This window comes from Lepus europaeus, chromosome 6, assembly GCF_033115175.1.
Source record: "Lepus europaeus isolate LE1 chromosome 6, mLepTim1.pri, whole genome shotgun sequence".
NCBI classification, from domain to species: Eukaryota; Metazoa; Chordata; class Mammalia; order Lagomorpha; family Leporidae; genus Lepus; species Lepus europaeus.
The window spans coordinates 66,755,117-66,770,160 of record NC_084832.1 but is presented as its reverse complement, the minus strand read 5'-3'; the positions used below and the strand labels follow the sequence as shown (position 1 = coordinate 66,770,160).

The window sequence follows — 15,044 nt, the reverse complement described above, 5'->3', positions numbered from 1 at the left end:
TCTTTCTCCCTGACACAGGAAGCCATTCACAGACATTACCTCACCCTTAATCCTCACAGCAACTCCCCCAAGGCAAGCAGAAGGTATCCTCGACTTACCTATCTGTGGGGAAATCGCTGCCCAAGCATCACAGCAGCTTAGTGCTCTGCAAACAACTTCCAGCCCAGTGTCCTCAACACCGGCACGGACCCACAACGGAGTCTCTCTGCCTTCTTCTGGCACCAAGCCCAAAAGTGCAAATGGATCTCCCTTCTATCCCAATTCACCAGGGAGAAACAACTGGCTTAAAGTGGCCCACTGCAGGGGTGGGCCATGCAGTGCAGTGGTTAAGAAAGTACTTGGGTCTTCCTCATATTGGGAAGCCCAGGATCCACTTCTGATTCGTTTCCTGTTCATGTGCCCCCTTGAGGTAAAGACATAGGTAATGGCTCAAGTTGCTGGGTCCCTGACACCAATGTGGGAGACCCAGACTGATTTTGACCTGGTCCAGCTCCAACTGGTGAATCAGCACATGAATTTCTCTTTATCCCTGCCTTTCAATAAACAAACATAAAATTTTTTAAAAAAAGGAGCCCACTGCAAGCCCTATTTCAAGTAAGTGTCTCATCCAAGGTCATCTCACTTGGGCAGCAATTCGAGTAATGTTACAATTCCAAAATTGTGTGGGGATACGCTAGCCAACTACAGGAACCCAAGGTGTCCCTATGCCACTGTCTACAACTCATGTTTTGCGAGAATTCTGAAGTTGCTTTCTGGCCACTGGAGCTCATGAGGTAAAACATAAGGAATTAAGAACCAGCCATCTGGCTGGCGCTGTAGCTTAACAGGCTAATCCTCTGCCTTGCGGCGCCGGCACACCGGGTTCTAGTCCCAGTTGGGGCGCCGGATTCTATCCCGGTTGCCCCTCTTCCAGGCCAGCTCTCTGCTATGGCCCGGGAAGGCAGTGGAGGATGGCCCAAGTCCTTGGGCCCTGCACCCACATGGGAGACCAGGAGAAGCACCTGGCTCCTGGCTTCGGATCAGCAAGATGCGCCGGCCGCAGCGGCCATTGGAGGGTGAACCAATGGCAAAAAGGAAGACCTTTCTCTCGTCTCTCTCACTATCCACTCTGCCTGTCAAAAATAAAAATAAAAGAACCAGCCATCACAAAGGCACCCTCTTTCTAAGAATGTAGCTGCGTAGTGGCTTCTGGTTCAAAGACTTTCCCTTTTGGGAGCTGTGAATACGGTAAGTACTCATGACAATGAATTTCCTTCAACCTTTGAGTCCATTCCAGAGGGGGTGGGGCAGGGGTGTCAGTGTCCTGCCACAGGTCAAGCAGAGGGAAGCTGGCTTTCATGCAAGGTTGGCTCCCACCTCCTTTCTGCCTTTCTTCTGGTAACAGGTGAACACTTTCTCTGTTTGGAGCTTCAACTTCCCACAGCTTAACTGCCCAGGGCTGGCCTCCTCTCCTGACTGGCTTCAAAAACCCAAAGTTCTCCTAACTTCTCAATGACCCAGGACTCTGTAGCTTCCTTTAGTCAAAGGAGCCCAAGGCCTTCAGGGCTCACCTCAGCTCCTTCTCACATCCGGTTCCTGATACAAGGAGGGGTACTTCAAAAAGTTCATGGAAATGAAATTCAAAGTTTATTTTGATGCAAAAGCCTTGAAATTGCATACAAGGGAGCTGCAAAAAGCTCATAGAAAACAGGTATTATGAAAAAGCTACGACTTTATTCCAAAACTTTTTTGAACCAAGACTCTCTTGATGAAGTTTTTGATTTATCCTATTTACTACCACCCAGGATGCTCTCCCTTCTTATCCCACCAGAAACTTTATAGCTACTTAACCCTGAAAACATTTGAATCCATCTGTTTATCACTAGAGCAATTTTTACACCAAAGTAATCAAACAGTAAAGTAAGGAAATCTACTATGAGCACATTCATTTTTAGAGGCCACAATCTGTAGGCTCACGGGCCCACAACAAGCTTGATCAAATGCTACCAGGTTCGGCAGCTATATTACATCTACTTCACAGATGGCTGCTAAGTCCATCACTTGGGGCAGCCTTCCACTTACCCTGGCTAACCAAAGTAACCACTCTAAGTTTAACTAACACTACCATTGCTATAGGTCATCTCAAACATGGAGAAACAATAGCCAAGGCAAAGTCCTCTGGTGTAGATGGCTCACAGTTGGAAGAATCAGTCCTAGGTACAAAGCCTGATGCCACCATCACCTCTGGTCACAGCAGGGGCCTACAAACTGTCCAAGGAAGGCAGTCTTTCCCCCTAAGGAACCGAGTCCCAAGCACCTTGAGATCAGGGAAACCCCCCTGCTGTGTTGCTTCCTCTTACAGAATACAGAACTTGGAAGTGATTTCAAGAAATGATGGCATTACGGACATGGTTTTGTGTTAAGTGCACAAAGGTTGACGAAAGGAGCCTGCCAGGGGTGGGGTGTGGTGCAGTGAGTTAAATCATGGGACATGTGCATCCCATTCCAGAGTGGCTGTGTTAAGATCCCACCTTAACTTCTGATTTGAGCTTCCTGCTAATGTTCACCCTAGGAGGCAGCAGATGAGGACTCTAGTACTTGGGTTCCTGTTGCTCACAAATAAGAAACCTACATTGAGCTATGGGCTCCTAGCTTCAGCCTGGCCCAGCCTTGGCTGTCATGGGCATTTTAGGAATGAACCAACAGACAGAAAACTAACTGCCTCTGCCTTTCAAATAAAAAGAAAATAAGTAAATATAAATTAAAGCAGCTGGGAGGAAGAACAGCCAGTTTGAGTCCAGGCAGAATGATCAAGGTGCTTTTCAGCATTTGGACTAGGTCAGCAGTTTTCAAACAGATCTGTGCACAGGCTTTCAAGGTACAGGAGTGGATGCTTTTATCTGTTCTACAAACCAGATTTCTAACTAGTGTGTCCTTTAATGAAATGGTCCCACTGTGGGAAAAGGAGGTGGGGTGGGGGGAGAAGAACCCTGTTAATTGGACTGGCTTTCTGGTATCCAATTAAAGGGAACATTAGAATAATCTTATTCCTTGCTACTCTAACTCATTCACTTATCTACCAGGCAGAGTCAGAAGTTAAGGATCTGGGTTTAAGCCAATTTTTAAACTATGTTTTAACTGTGTTAACCTAATGCTAGCTCATAGGCATTTCCCCAAGATATAAATGTAAACCTCCGATCTGCACCCACCTACAGGGCTGATCTTCCTGCTTCAGCAAGGTGTACCGCAGTGGCTGCAGCCCCAGTGGCCTGGGAGAGCGCCACTGACGCCTCCACATCGTCCATGGTGCCCTGCTCTGGGACCTCCTCACCAGGACACTGCTACCTTGCCTTCAAGGCGTTTTTACCTTTAGCACAGTCTGTTCTGACATGAGATTCAATAAGCCTAGTAATAACTAGCTGGATGTAGTTTCAGACATTCCAAAGATGAATTACCCCAGGACTGCTTGTTGCCAGACAGTGTACTTGTTCTTCATTTCAAGGGGTAGCTATGGTTTGGTCCCACCAGGGCTGTTCCCCTTCTCCACCAAAGTATCAGACATGAAAAACCATGACACTGTGGCTAATAAGATTTCAAGTCAAGTACTTGATTCAACAACAACAAAAAACCCTAATAAAGAGCTTATTCTGTGCAATTAGAAAAGAAAGACACCAAACCACTGAAACATAATTTATGTACATTTATGGCTTTATACAGTTATAGCAAAGATTGTTCTTGTGTCTGTAAGTACATCAGCATCATCAGGCACTTCTCAGAGGATCGGAACAGGAACATGGACTCTGCACTGCTACTGAACTCAGGTAGTGAAATGAGGGAGGGCATGACTGTATCCTCACGGGACTTACGTGGCCACGCAGGGCCCCGCCTATAGGAGGTGCCATCTGTCAGGCCGGGCTGCCAACTTTGCATGAACCACTGAATGACTATTCACAAATTAAAACCACAAGAAAAACTTCTCACTTAAAAATCAGTTATAAATTAAGAACTTTTAAGAGCTGAATCTAAATTTCAAGCATGTTAGGCGCTGAAGGGAGGGAGAGTATTGGTAACGTATATCCAGTTCAAATTGCATACCTTTGGAGAACTGTTGCCAATTTAAGTGTCCTTAACCTCTTCTTGGGATGTTCCATTGATTTACTGCTCACTGGGATAAGCTTGCTAATTAATTTAGACTTTGTCAGTTTGTCAAAGCAGAACTTTCCAAGTAATGCATCTAATACCTAAATATATTCCATACATCTATATTAAGGAAACGATACATCTTTATATTTAAAATATCTGAATAGCTCTATAATACAATATGCGTTTAATAACAGTACAAACCAGAGAAAATAAATCAAACAAGGCTGCATAGGTGATACCATTTGCACATTTCACAAAGCAATCATGTACAATACCTAATACACTGGTTACTCTGGAAAGTCAGTATTCTTACAGAGAAAAGAGCTACCAGAGACTGCAAAATGTTTGCTTTCAAAACAGACACGATGCCTTTCCCTGGCCTTTGCTGTACCCCAGGGAGCTATCAGGATTCCTGTTAGGATTTCAACACAAAGAAAAACTTGAGGAGGGGAGGCTGGTATGAGGAGGAAGAAACATCTTTCTAAAAAGTCCCTCTAGGAAACAGTCTGATTTTTACAGTTACTTTAGCTGTTGCCTCTTTAATGAGCAAACAGCAGCTAGGAGGCCGCTTGTGGAACAGTGATGAGACAAGATGAGAACACCAGTACTTGGGCACCAACAAGTTCTACTACAGACACACCAGGCACTACTTAAAGGAACGAAGGTTTCCGAACACTAGTCATTTTGGAGCGGTGGCTGTTTAGCCAGTTTTCAAACTAGTAAGAGCCATGGAGGGAAGTTTACAAGAGAGCTGGCCTGTTACTGGGAATCTATCAGGACCACTTGTTTTCTTGTGAGACACATAGGAAAAACCAAGCCAGAGTGTATGGTTTGGGCTATGTACACAGAAATCGGAGGCTTCACAAGAAGGCAGGAGAAGCACTACTGTGCACCTGTTTCTTTTATTGTGATCACGTTGGGCATTCCACATGACTTGAAACTACTGCTGGACTGAATGGGATGCAAAGCCAATTAACTTGGTCTGTCAGTTAACTGGAAATTATTGAAACATAATGATAGGAATTATCATTTACGTTGCTGAAGTCTGAAGAAATTCTCCAATTCTTAACTGAAGCTAAGGCTTTTAAAATAAATTCAAATGCACAAACTTACAGATGGTTTGCTGGTTTTTAAATTAATTGCCTCAATGTTTAAACAAGTTGTATTCCACTTTGTAGCCATCTGTACTTAAGTATACAAAAGCATTCTACAAAATCAATGGTTTCCCCCTTCATCTTAAATTTCCACAGTGCACTAAGTCCTCTGCTGGACAAAAGGGAGAGCGGGATGGAGAGTGAGTGTGGTGTGGACATGATTCCTCAAGACAGGGCTTAGAAAAAAAAAAAAATCAACCTCCAGCTGCTCAAAAAAAAAAGAGCAAAGAATTATGAGGCAGAATCTGTGCTGCAGCTTAACTCAAAAAGGTTAAGCTTATCACAATCTCTAATCTGACAAAGAAGTGTTGCTTTAGGTCTCCCTCTCTGATCTATAAACATTACAAGGCTTCCTAGGAACGACGTAACAATGCAACACACAGGCCTCTATCCAAAGACTCAACACTAGGCAGTGCACATGGTTCACAGAATAATAATAGAAGCAGGTGAAATCTGTTTAAAATACATACATAAAAACATATTAAGTTCTCATATATATGAAACGCCAAGTGTCCTTAAACTATACATCACTTTCTTGCCCAAACAGGGCGAGAAACGTTGAGTATGCAAGTTCTAATTACAATGATTTAAGATCAGTCAGAAACATCACCAAATAGCATCCCAAAGTGTACAAACCAGTTAAAGCACGTATAAAATTAGTACTAATCCAGTTAGAAATACAAAATGAAAATTATGAATGTTACCCCCAAATACCTGTGATTCCACAAATTTACAAGCAGACAATGTAACAAAGTAGACTCTAGTTTTAAGAAAACATTACAGTTCAATATCTATTCCAAAAATGATCTCAAGTCCCAACAATAACATCAAAAATCATTTATCCGGAAATTAGAACCATTTAAATGTTTGTACAAATTTGCAAATAACAAAATAAACGAAAATAGAAAAGACCTGTACAAGGCTGGCATTTAATCTATTCTCCCCCCAAAAGTCTGACAAGTCCATTATTCAGCAGATTGCAAACAGGCTACTTGGTTCTCATGTGAATCCTGTGGCATCACGAACAGGTCCCAAGCTGCTCAGCAGAGGTGCAGAGAAGACCTTGGTTCTTTGTGATTCGTCAGTTCAGCAGAACACAGGTAGTACAAACAAAAGTTTAACTTCTCAAGACATGAGACCATCACAGTATTACAAAAAGTATAAACTTTCCTTGGACCAAAAGGATATTAAAAAACAACAGCAACAACAACAACAACAACACACACACAAATACAATTCTGTATCTACTGCTTATATACAAAACTTGAAAGCACACCGGGATCTGAAAGTCTTTTCTGCAATTATATGGTGTAGTGAGTTTGGCACTTCATTGTAATGAAATTTCCAATGGCACAGTCCTTATCTACAGCAGCACATAACCTGCAAACATCGGGCAAACATCCTGTACAGGAAAAGTGTCTTCGCTGCCAAGTCTGACGAAAGGAAAAAAAAAAAAAAGAAAAAAAAAGGAAGGGTTCCCCCCTCCCCTCTCTTTTTTTAATCAAGAAAACTAAAAGGAAGGGTGAAAGACTTCTTTGGACTGCTTCTCTCAGTTCCTGTTGTCAGATAATTCGAAGTACTTTTAAGTGTAGCCTAGAGGAAAAAAAAACACACACACAATGAAAATATAGCCAAATTAAAATCAATTCAATTTAATATATTAGAGTGACAGAGGTACTTAGAAGGGGGGAATAAACTGTGAGCTTTCTCAAACAGCTCTGAAATCATTCAATGGAATTTCACTTTAAAATCCCCCAGCATTTGATTTCTATCAAATGTATTCAATTTATTGAAGAGCTACTGAAAAGATGCAGCCATCTAACTGTCAAAAGAAAATCTTTAAAGGGGTTTCAGGAAGCTGCCTTATGTTTAAAACTCAAAAGGAAAATTGATGAGCTGCAAGAGAGTTTGAAAATGAACAACAAAAGACACCTCTCTGCAAGGGGCAGTCAGTTGACATCAAACAGGAACTAACCATGGAAGACGCTTGGTAAGTTCCTCTAAGTTCTGTTTTTCAAAAGGCCTTTTGAGAATGGGGTAGACTTACCTGCTCACTGACTCTTAGCCTGACACCCAGCTGTGTGTCGTCGTCTTGACGCTATGTGGGAAGCTTTGGTTGGGCAACACATTGTCAAAGTTAAAATCCAACGTATCTCCATCCATGAGGTCATTCCGAATGATAGACTCCATGTCACAGTCCAAGCGCTCAATAAACATGCCGTCCAAGTCACTGGGGAGCTTCTCCTGGTGGAGAACGCCCATCCTGCCATAGCCATTGCAGCTGCTCACTGAGGCATAGCTGCCCAGGGCATTCATCTGCATGGGGTGGGGCAGAGGCACTTGTACAGATGTCTTCACTGGGGTCATGCGGTTCAGACCCGAGGTGTGAGGCATGGTGTTCACCGAGTGTGGCAGGGCACGCCCGTTAACTGCAGACGTTTGCTGAGTGTGTCCAGGGTGAGGATGGGAGCTGGGATTCATCATTTTGTTATGAGATGCCTGGTTGCCATAGGCTGGCATGACCGAATTAGGGCCCATCATCACATTCTGGCCCAGGACCCGGCTGCTGGGTTGGGCCACCCCAGGATCAACTGGTGACATAATGTCATTATGGGGAGGAGAATCAGAGGTAAGTAACTCCTTCAAGAGTCCCGGTGCACAGTTGTACTGATTCAAGCCTCCATAACTTGATTTGCTGTCCTGAAGTGTTTGCATAGGCATCTGGGGCAACGGGCTCACGTTGGATTGCCCGTAAGTGTATTTTTGGTAGTTTGGGCTGGGTGAATTCAGACTGGTGTTTGGCGGTGCAAACGAGTAGCATGGTGTCTGCTGCATCATGCTGCCAGGTGAAGACTGGGTGGAAACAGTTAATGATGTTGGTGATGAGAGAAGATTGAGATTATCCAAAAGGTTTTCCATGTTTTCAGGATTGCTTATCTCAGACAGACTGGGCAGAGTAGAAGCCATCTTGGCAGCCGACGGTGGGTACACCATAGAATGCACATCCCCATCTCCAAGATCATCCTGTTCGGTCATAATGGGAGAAAGTCTCCCACTAATAGTACTAGCATTTGAGCTAGTCCGAGGGCGAAATGTACTCCAGTTATCAAAGTCGTCGTTGCTGTGAGAGCCAGGGCTTGCAGGCCATTTGGAGAACTGAGATCCAGGACTATCCCCAGCACCCTCCTGGCCAGATTGGAGCGATGCTTTTTTCTTGGCAGCTCGGCCCCGGCTCTTAGCAAATTTACTGTTGTTGTCCATGGAGGCAGCTCTTCTCCTGGGAGATTTTCCACTCTTGCCTCCCTCTGGATTGAGCATCCACCAAGAACTTTTTCCAGTTCCTTCATTCTGTACACGAATGAACTTACTGTGTAGAGACAGATTGTGGCGAATTGAATTCTGTAAAACAAAACGTGATATTAGAATTACAAAACTTCTACACTGGGAAAACTTATATTAAAAACATGTTTCTGAAGGTTTGCGCTATAGCACAGCAGGTTAAGCCACCGCCTACAGGGCCGGCATCCAATATGGGCATGGGTTTGAGTCCCAGTTGCTCCACTTCCAATCCAGCTCGCTGTTAATGCTAACGCACCCGGCAAAGCAGCAATGATGGCCCAAGTGCTTGGGTCCCTGAATCCATGTGGAAGACCTGAAAGAAGCTCCTGGATCCTGGCTTCAGTTTGGCCTAGTCCTAGCCGTTGCAGCCATTTGGGAAGTGACCCAGCAGATCGAAGACTTCCCTTCTCTCTGCCTCCGCCACTCCCTAACTCTGCCTTTCAAATAAATAAATATTAAAAAAAAATTTCATGAAAGACAGGTATAATTTTAAGAGTTTACAGTACGAATTTCAATCTCAACTGCCCTAACAGTTCTGAATCCACTACCAAAGCTCTTAAACCAACAGAGGAAGAATAGCCTGTTATCTTGAAAATAATATCCATATCTTAATTTAATGTGGGGACAAAATAGGCTTGATTATAAGTGGCTTTTTTATGCAGCTATATTTTACAAGGAAATTACAGGAAGTGGTTTCAAAACCACTAATATTTTGCTTAGCTACAATGCAAATATGTAGTACTCTGCATCAAAGTGCTATCAACAGCCCTTCCATTCTACCCTCAAACTACTGTCAATTCTCCTCAGATTGACAACGTCATTTAGCTGAAGTGAGAATGTTTATATTATTGGGCTAATTAAGAAAAAGTAATAGATGAAGCAAGATGTACTCCTCGCTGGGAAATGAAAGCCTGCAAAGTTGTAAGGCCTAGATTCATTCACATCTTCAAAGTCCATTAGGCACAAAAAATTAATTTGCCAATAAATTTTTGAACTCTATATATAATGCTTCCATAATATGCATTTTCCATGAACTTTCTGAAGAGCCTTCATATGCAAGCATTTCAATATTTTTTAGCAAAATAAATTTTAATTCCAATTTTAATAAACTTTCTGAAACAACTTGCAAATATATGGCAAATGGGACCAGAGCTTCAGTATAAACTTTCAGGGGCCAGCAATATGGCACAGCAGGTAAAGCTGCTGCCTACAGTGCCAGCATCCCATATGGGCGCCAGTTCAAGTCCTGGCTGCTCCACTTCCGATCCAGCTTTCTGCTATGGCCTAGGAAAGCAGAAGAAGATGGCCCAAGTCCTTGGGCCCCTGCACCCATGTGGGAGACCCAGAGGAAGCTCCTGGCTCCGGATTGGTGCAGCTCTGGCCATTGCAGCCAATTGGGGAGTGAACCAGCAGATGAAGACCACTTTCTCTTTCTCTCTGCCTCTCCTCTCTGTGTGACTCTTTCAAATAAATAAATAAATCTTAAAAAAAAAAAAAAAAAAAAAAAAAACTTTCACTGAGGGCCAGATACAGACCAGGAAGGCCCAACATGATTCACCTACTCCACAGGTATACAGCAAGGCTTCTGGCATTTGCAAGAGCCTGTTAAACACTCTGAGCGTCTAACAAGAAGGACCCTTGGTCTTAACAACTTTTTGCCCCAGCACAGATAAGGGCACAGTCACGATCCATTCATGTAGCAGTCTCATTCTTCAGGGGCTGATTCCAAGTCCAGGAGGAGGATTCTGGGTACCTCAGACCCCTGGGGGCAGGACTGTACACATAGCTCCAGGGTGTCCTTGGCCTCCTCTGTCAATTGGGTGCCAGGATGAGCTGACCAAGTACCAAGTGTCTCTGCAGCTCCTCCCCGCCTTGACCACAAAAAGGCTCTGGATGGATCTGTGGTCAGCCAGGGACACAGCCACAGTGCCCACATCCTCATGCCATGTACATGGGACACAAGCGCCTGAGTGCCAACCACTTCACCACAGCAGAATCTCTGCACAGCAGGATGGGGCCTTGCTCCAGCTCCAACTACGAGGTCAAGCCATTGCTCATTAAAAGGAGTAAACAGAAAGGGAGAGTGGGAGATCTTACTTTCTGAAAGGAGATACAAAGTCAGAATGAGGCCTGATAGCTGGAGCTGAGAGGTCTCCAGTTCAGAATGCCTTCTGACCCCCTCTGTAGTAATTCTGCTCAAGGACTGCACACAGCAGCTATGTGACAAGCCCTCCTGCCAAGCACACAGGGAGCAGCAAATGAGCAGCCACTTCCCAGCTGGATGCTGAGCCGGTGTGTGAGCACAAGGCAGTGACTGTTTCTAAGATCCACCTCCTGTCCCACCTCTTATCTATAGCCAACTAGAATTTAGGGGCGTCAATGCCATACAAGAATCCTCCAAAGAGGTCAATGACTGTATTTCTGTCATACCCTATTCCATTCCTATAAGATTCCCAAAATCCTATGAGAAAATCCATTACACACATACGCATGCATGCTCACAGAGCCATAGCCTTATCAGCTATGCCCATCAGTACCAGCAACTTGAGTTCCTAGTTCCTCCTTAAAAGAAGTGGGCCTGTCCCCGGTGTAGTACTGGAATGTGGCCAAATACTCCAACCCTGTCCCCTGAAACAACTTCTATAGTCTGGAGGTTTGTGCATTTGCACAATATTCCATCATGACAGTTTTGTTCTTGGAACACAATAGACACACAGATAAGCACCGATGAAATCTCCGGACGAGAGGAAGCTTGACTCCTTTCCCTGTCACATTTAGTTAATGATAAAGGGGAAGACAGATCATCCCAGATAGTAGTTTCCTGGTTGCCTGCAATGACTTGGGGTATAGGGGGTATAGTTCTGAAACTTGCAAGATGACCCCATGAGATCACTGCAAGTGTGAGGAGGGGGTGGCATTTTTAGTAAGACTGCAGAAGACATAATAATGAAATCGTTAAAAAGTCCAAGACGTTGTCAACTAACTCAAGTGGGACACACACTAATTCACTATGCAGACTTTACGAAACAGCCACAGCAATGCCTTACTTATCAAAACATCATACTACGTATTTTTCTAAGAGGACATTTCAGGTCGCTCTTTGAGTAACAGAGCTGTCTCCTAACTATGCCAACAATTAAAAAAAATTTTTTTCCGAACAGGAAAAGGTCCGCTGTGCAAGGTTCATTACATAAATTCCTGTTTTTCACACAGCCAGCAGGACATTGAAGAAGCTATGATTTCTAAGGGGCGGGGTTTGAAGAGGTAAATCTTGTAAAAATATGTGCTGCTATTAATGATGTTGTGTCTGCACTTCTCTGCCAGGCACAGCTGGGGCTGGATGGAACAGTAGTCCACCCAGCTGTGTGGCTCTGAGGCACTCTGCTCTTGAACCTGAAGAGCCAGAGGGCGTGAGGACACAGGCTGGTGCACTTGTCAATCCCTTACCCAAATGCTGCATGAAGAAGCCAAGTCAGCCCATCTCCTCTTCACCAACTGTACTTCTCTGTACACACACACAAAACCCCCGACTCCCCCCCCACACACACCCCCACCCCCACCACTTGCATGCCCAGCCACCCCACAGGTACAGCACTGAGCTCTGCAGATTGTGGAGGCTGGAGCTGGAAAGGCGACCTGGACAAGGTGTACTAGCTTACTCAACCTGTTTTGCTGGCTGTTTGTAATTCTTGGGTGTTCTATTCTACACACTCTACAGTCCAGATTCTGAGCTCCTTAAAGGGCAAGGACTAAATCTGTTTTTAATTTCTAACCTAATGACCCCTACACCATGCTCTGCATACAAGATATATTCAATGGGTGTTTGCTGACTGACATCCAAAAATTATTACAAGAAGATGTAATGATGTCCTACAAAAGATATTCCTTTTTCCTCCATCAATTTATGTACTAATTCATGCCAACTAACGTTGTTAGAACCTATTCTGCGCCAAGAGCAGCAAAGGACATAAGAAGCAATTAGAGAGGCTGGTGGATTAAGTTGCCATCTCTACGATACCATCATCCTGTATCAGAGCACCAGTTGGAGTCCCAACGGCTCTGCTTCCAATCTAACTCCCTACTAATGGGCCTGGAAAAGCAGCAGAACATGGTCCAAATTCTGCCTTCCATGTGGGAGACCCAGAAGGCATGCCTGGCTTCAGCTAGTTCTGGTCCTAGCCATTGCAGCCAATTGGGGTGTGAATTAGTAGACTGAATATTACTCTCCAACTGCCTTTCAAATAAATCTTTAAAAATAAAGAAAGAAGCAGCAATTACAGAGCCTGGCCTCCAGAAATGATGTACACACACACACACACACACCCTCCCCCAGCTTCCACCTCAGCCCAACTGTCCCTCCATTCCCCAGAGCATTTTTTGATGATCCTATTCACGGTGAGCACAGGGAGCCTGTCTGTCTGCTGCTACTCATGGCACAACTGCCAAGTAGGCACTCTAGTATCTGATGAATGGATTCAGAGTTCTTACCTTTGCAGGGCTGTTGCAAAGATTAATGGACATAATACATGTGAAATTCCTACCTCAATCTGTATTAGCTGATGTTACTGTTATCACTGCTAGGATAATAGACTTACTTATATAATAAACATTCATCTCATTTCCTTATTATCACACCTTTATAGTCTCTTAATGACATGAGGCTTATACATGCTAGCTATGGGCAAAACTGGTTGGTGCAGGGGGCGGTGGGTGGGTATACAATTTCTCTACATACTACTTACTACCTCAGAACTAAACTCCAACACCAAAGTAGGTTTTCTATGTACTTTGCCAGCCAGTGTCACTGTACTCTGTAAGCCTTCTGGAGGCGCTGCTGCCGAGCCTTGTGGTCCATGTAACACACACAGGCCAGGGGTTCTCAGGGCGCTGGACACGGCCAGTGTATGCAGGGAGCAGCCACAGGTCCCAGAACAGAGCTCTGTGGGAGTGGTTCTCTGGAGCTCCCCTTTTCAACTGCCTATGTGGATGGGAGAAGTTATGTGCTAAGACCAGTCCCCAGAAACCACCCCACCTCCCAAAGCCCCTCCCCACAGGCTCCTAGCCTCACCATCTAAAGCAATTATCAAACCACTGCTGAAATACAGGACTGAGATCAAGGATATCTTTACAATTCCATTTACTATAAATTTTTTTGTCTCATTCTTTTAAAACTCATGTTCACAAATATGCTGTCCATACTTAAATTTAAATTATAAATGAGTAAACATACATCAAAATGGGTACTGGTTTAAAAAAAAAAAAAGAGAGACAAACAAATAGGCTGTTCCAGTAGACATCTAGGAGCCTGAAGATCCCACCAAAGATGGAGGAAATACAGAATTAGCCCTGAATAGAGTGTAGACAACTCTCTGTGGTACTTCCACCATCACCATGAGCCCAGGTTGAAAAAATGGCTTGGTCCTGCCCTCTGCCTGCAGTCTCTCCCCTTAACAGTGTCAGAGGAGCTTGGCCCTCTTCCAGGTCATGTCTCTTCACACTGAGCTTCTCTAGACCCTCATTTCCCCTCCCCAGTCCTGCTTTCAGACCTGTGCTGCCTTCTCATTTGCACCTAGCCCAACCCTCAGCCAGTGAGGAGAACACCACCTTTCAGCCAGGGGTCTTCCCACTGCTGCTACATTCTACTTGTCTTCCTGCTTGGCATTTCTAATATCACCCTGGCCTTTATGTTTCACCGCAATAAAATAATAGCAGCAACTTAAACTGAATGCACCCAGCTCAGGAAACCGTGGCCTTTCGTACATCTTTCATAGTTCACTGCTGTCAACATAATTCAACTTTGTTCTTGGAACAGACAAATGAGGCAGGTATTATTGGTCCCATTTCTGCAGAAACTGAGGATCTGAAATTTATTTGTCCAGTTAGAGCTCAAAGCAAGGTCTTGGTGCCTATGCCTACAACACTGTTGCTGGATGAAAAACCATCTCCTTGGCTTCATCACTGTTAAGAATCAAAGGAACATATTCAAGACTGAGGTTACAAGCGTGCACCTTGAGGGGCAGAGTTAGTTCTGTTTAATAGTTTACAAAACTCATTTTTCTGCCTCAACAGGTGATAAATGTACACACTATGACTTGCTTGTATTCCAGTGGGTTCCTCTTTGTGGCAGGAAACCACAGCCGCTGAAGTGTGAATTTCAGATGTGAACATCGCCAGGGAAAGCGTGTGTAAAGAGGCTGTGAGGACTCGCAAGGAACACAGAAGGTCTCCAGGGACTCCCCCAGCTGCCTGTCTGAGGGTGTGGTCAACGGACACCAGATCCAATAAAAAGAACCTCACATTAAGAGACTGGAACATATGACTAAATGAACTTGTTATTCTGGAAATTCTAGAAATTCTTTCAAAATGCTAGACAAACTAGATTTTTTCCAAAGCATTTTATCTAATTTCTGTGAACTTTCTCAATGCCTG

The 15,044-nt window shown here is 44.2% G+C and overlaps 1 protein-coding gene across 1 annotated transcript in view; it reads right to left on the bottom strand.

The window, feature by feature from the left end:
- Positions 1-2,748: 2,748 nt before the first annotated feature.
- The window catches only part of FOXO1 (forkhead box O1), a 101,533-nt gene continuing 89,237 nt past the window's right edge, over positions 2,749-15,044 (bottom strand). Inside the window, exons 2-3 of the mRNA XM_062194332.1 lie at positions 7,324-8,675; positions 2,749-6,869 (exon numbers count right to left, since the gene is read on the bottom strand). Of these exons, the coding sequence (XP_062050316.1) occupies positions 7,338-8,675 (1,338 nt within the window). The 3' untranslated portion in view covers positions 2,749-6,869; positions 7,324-7,337. The remainder of the gene's footprint in view (positions 6,870-7,323; positions 8,676-15,044) is intronic.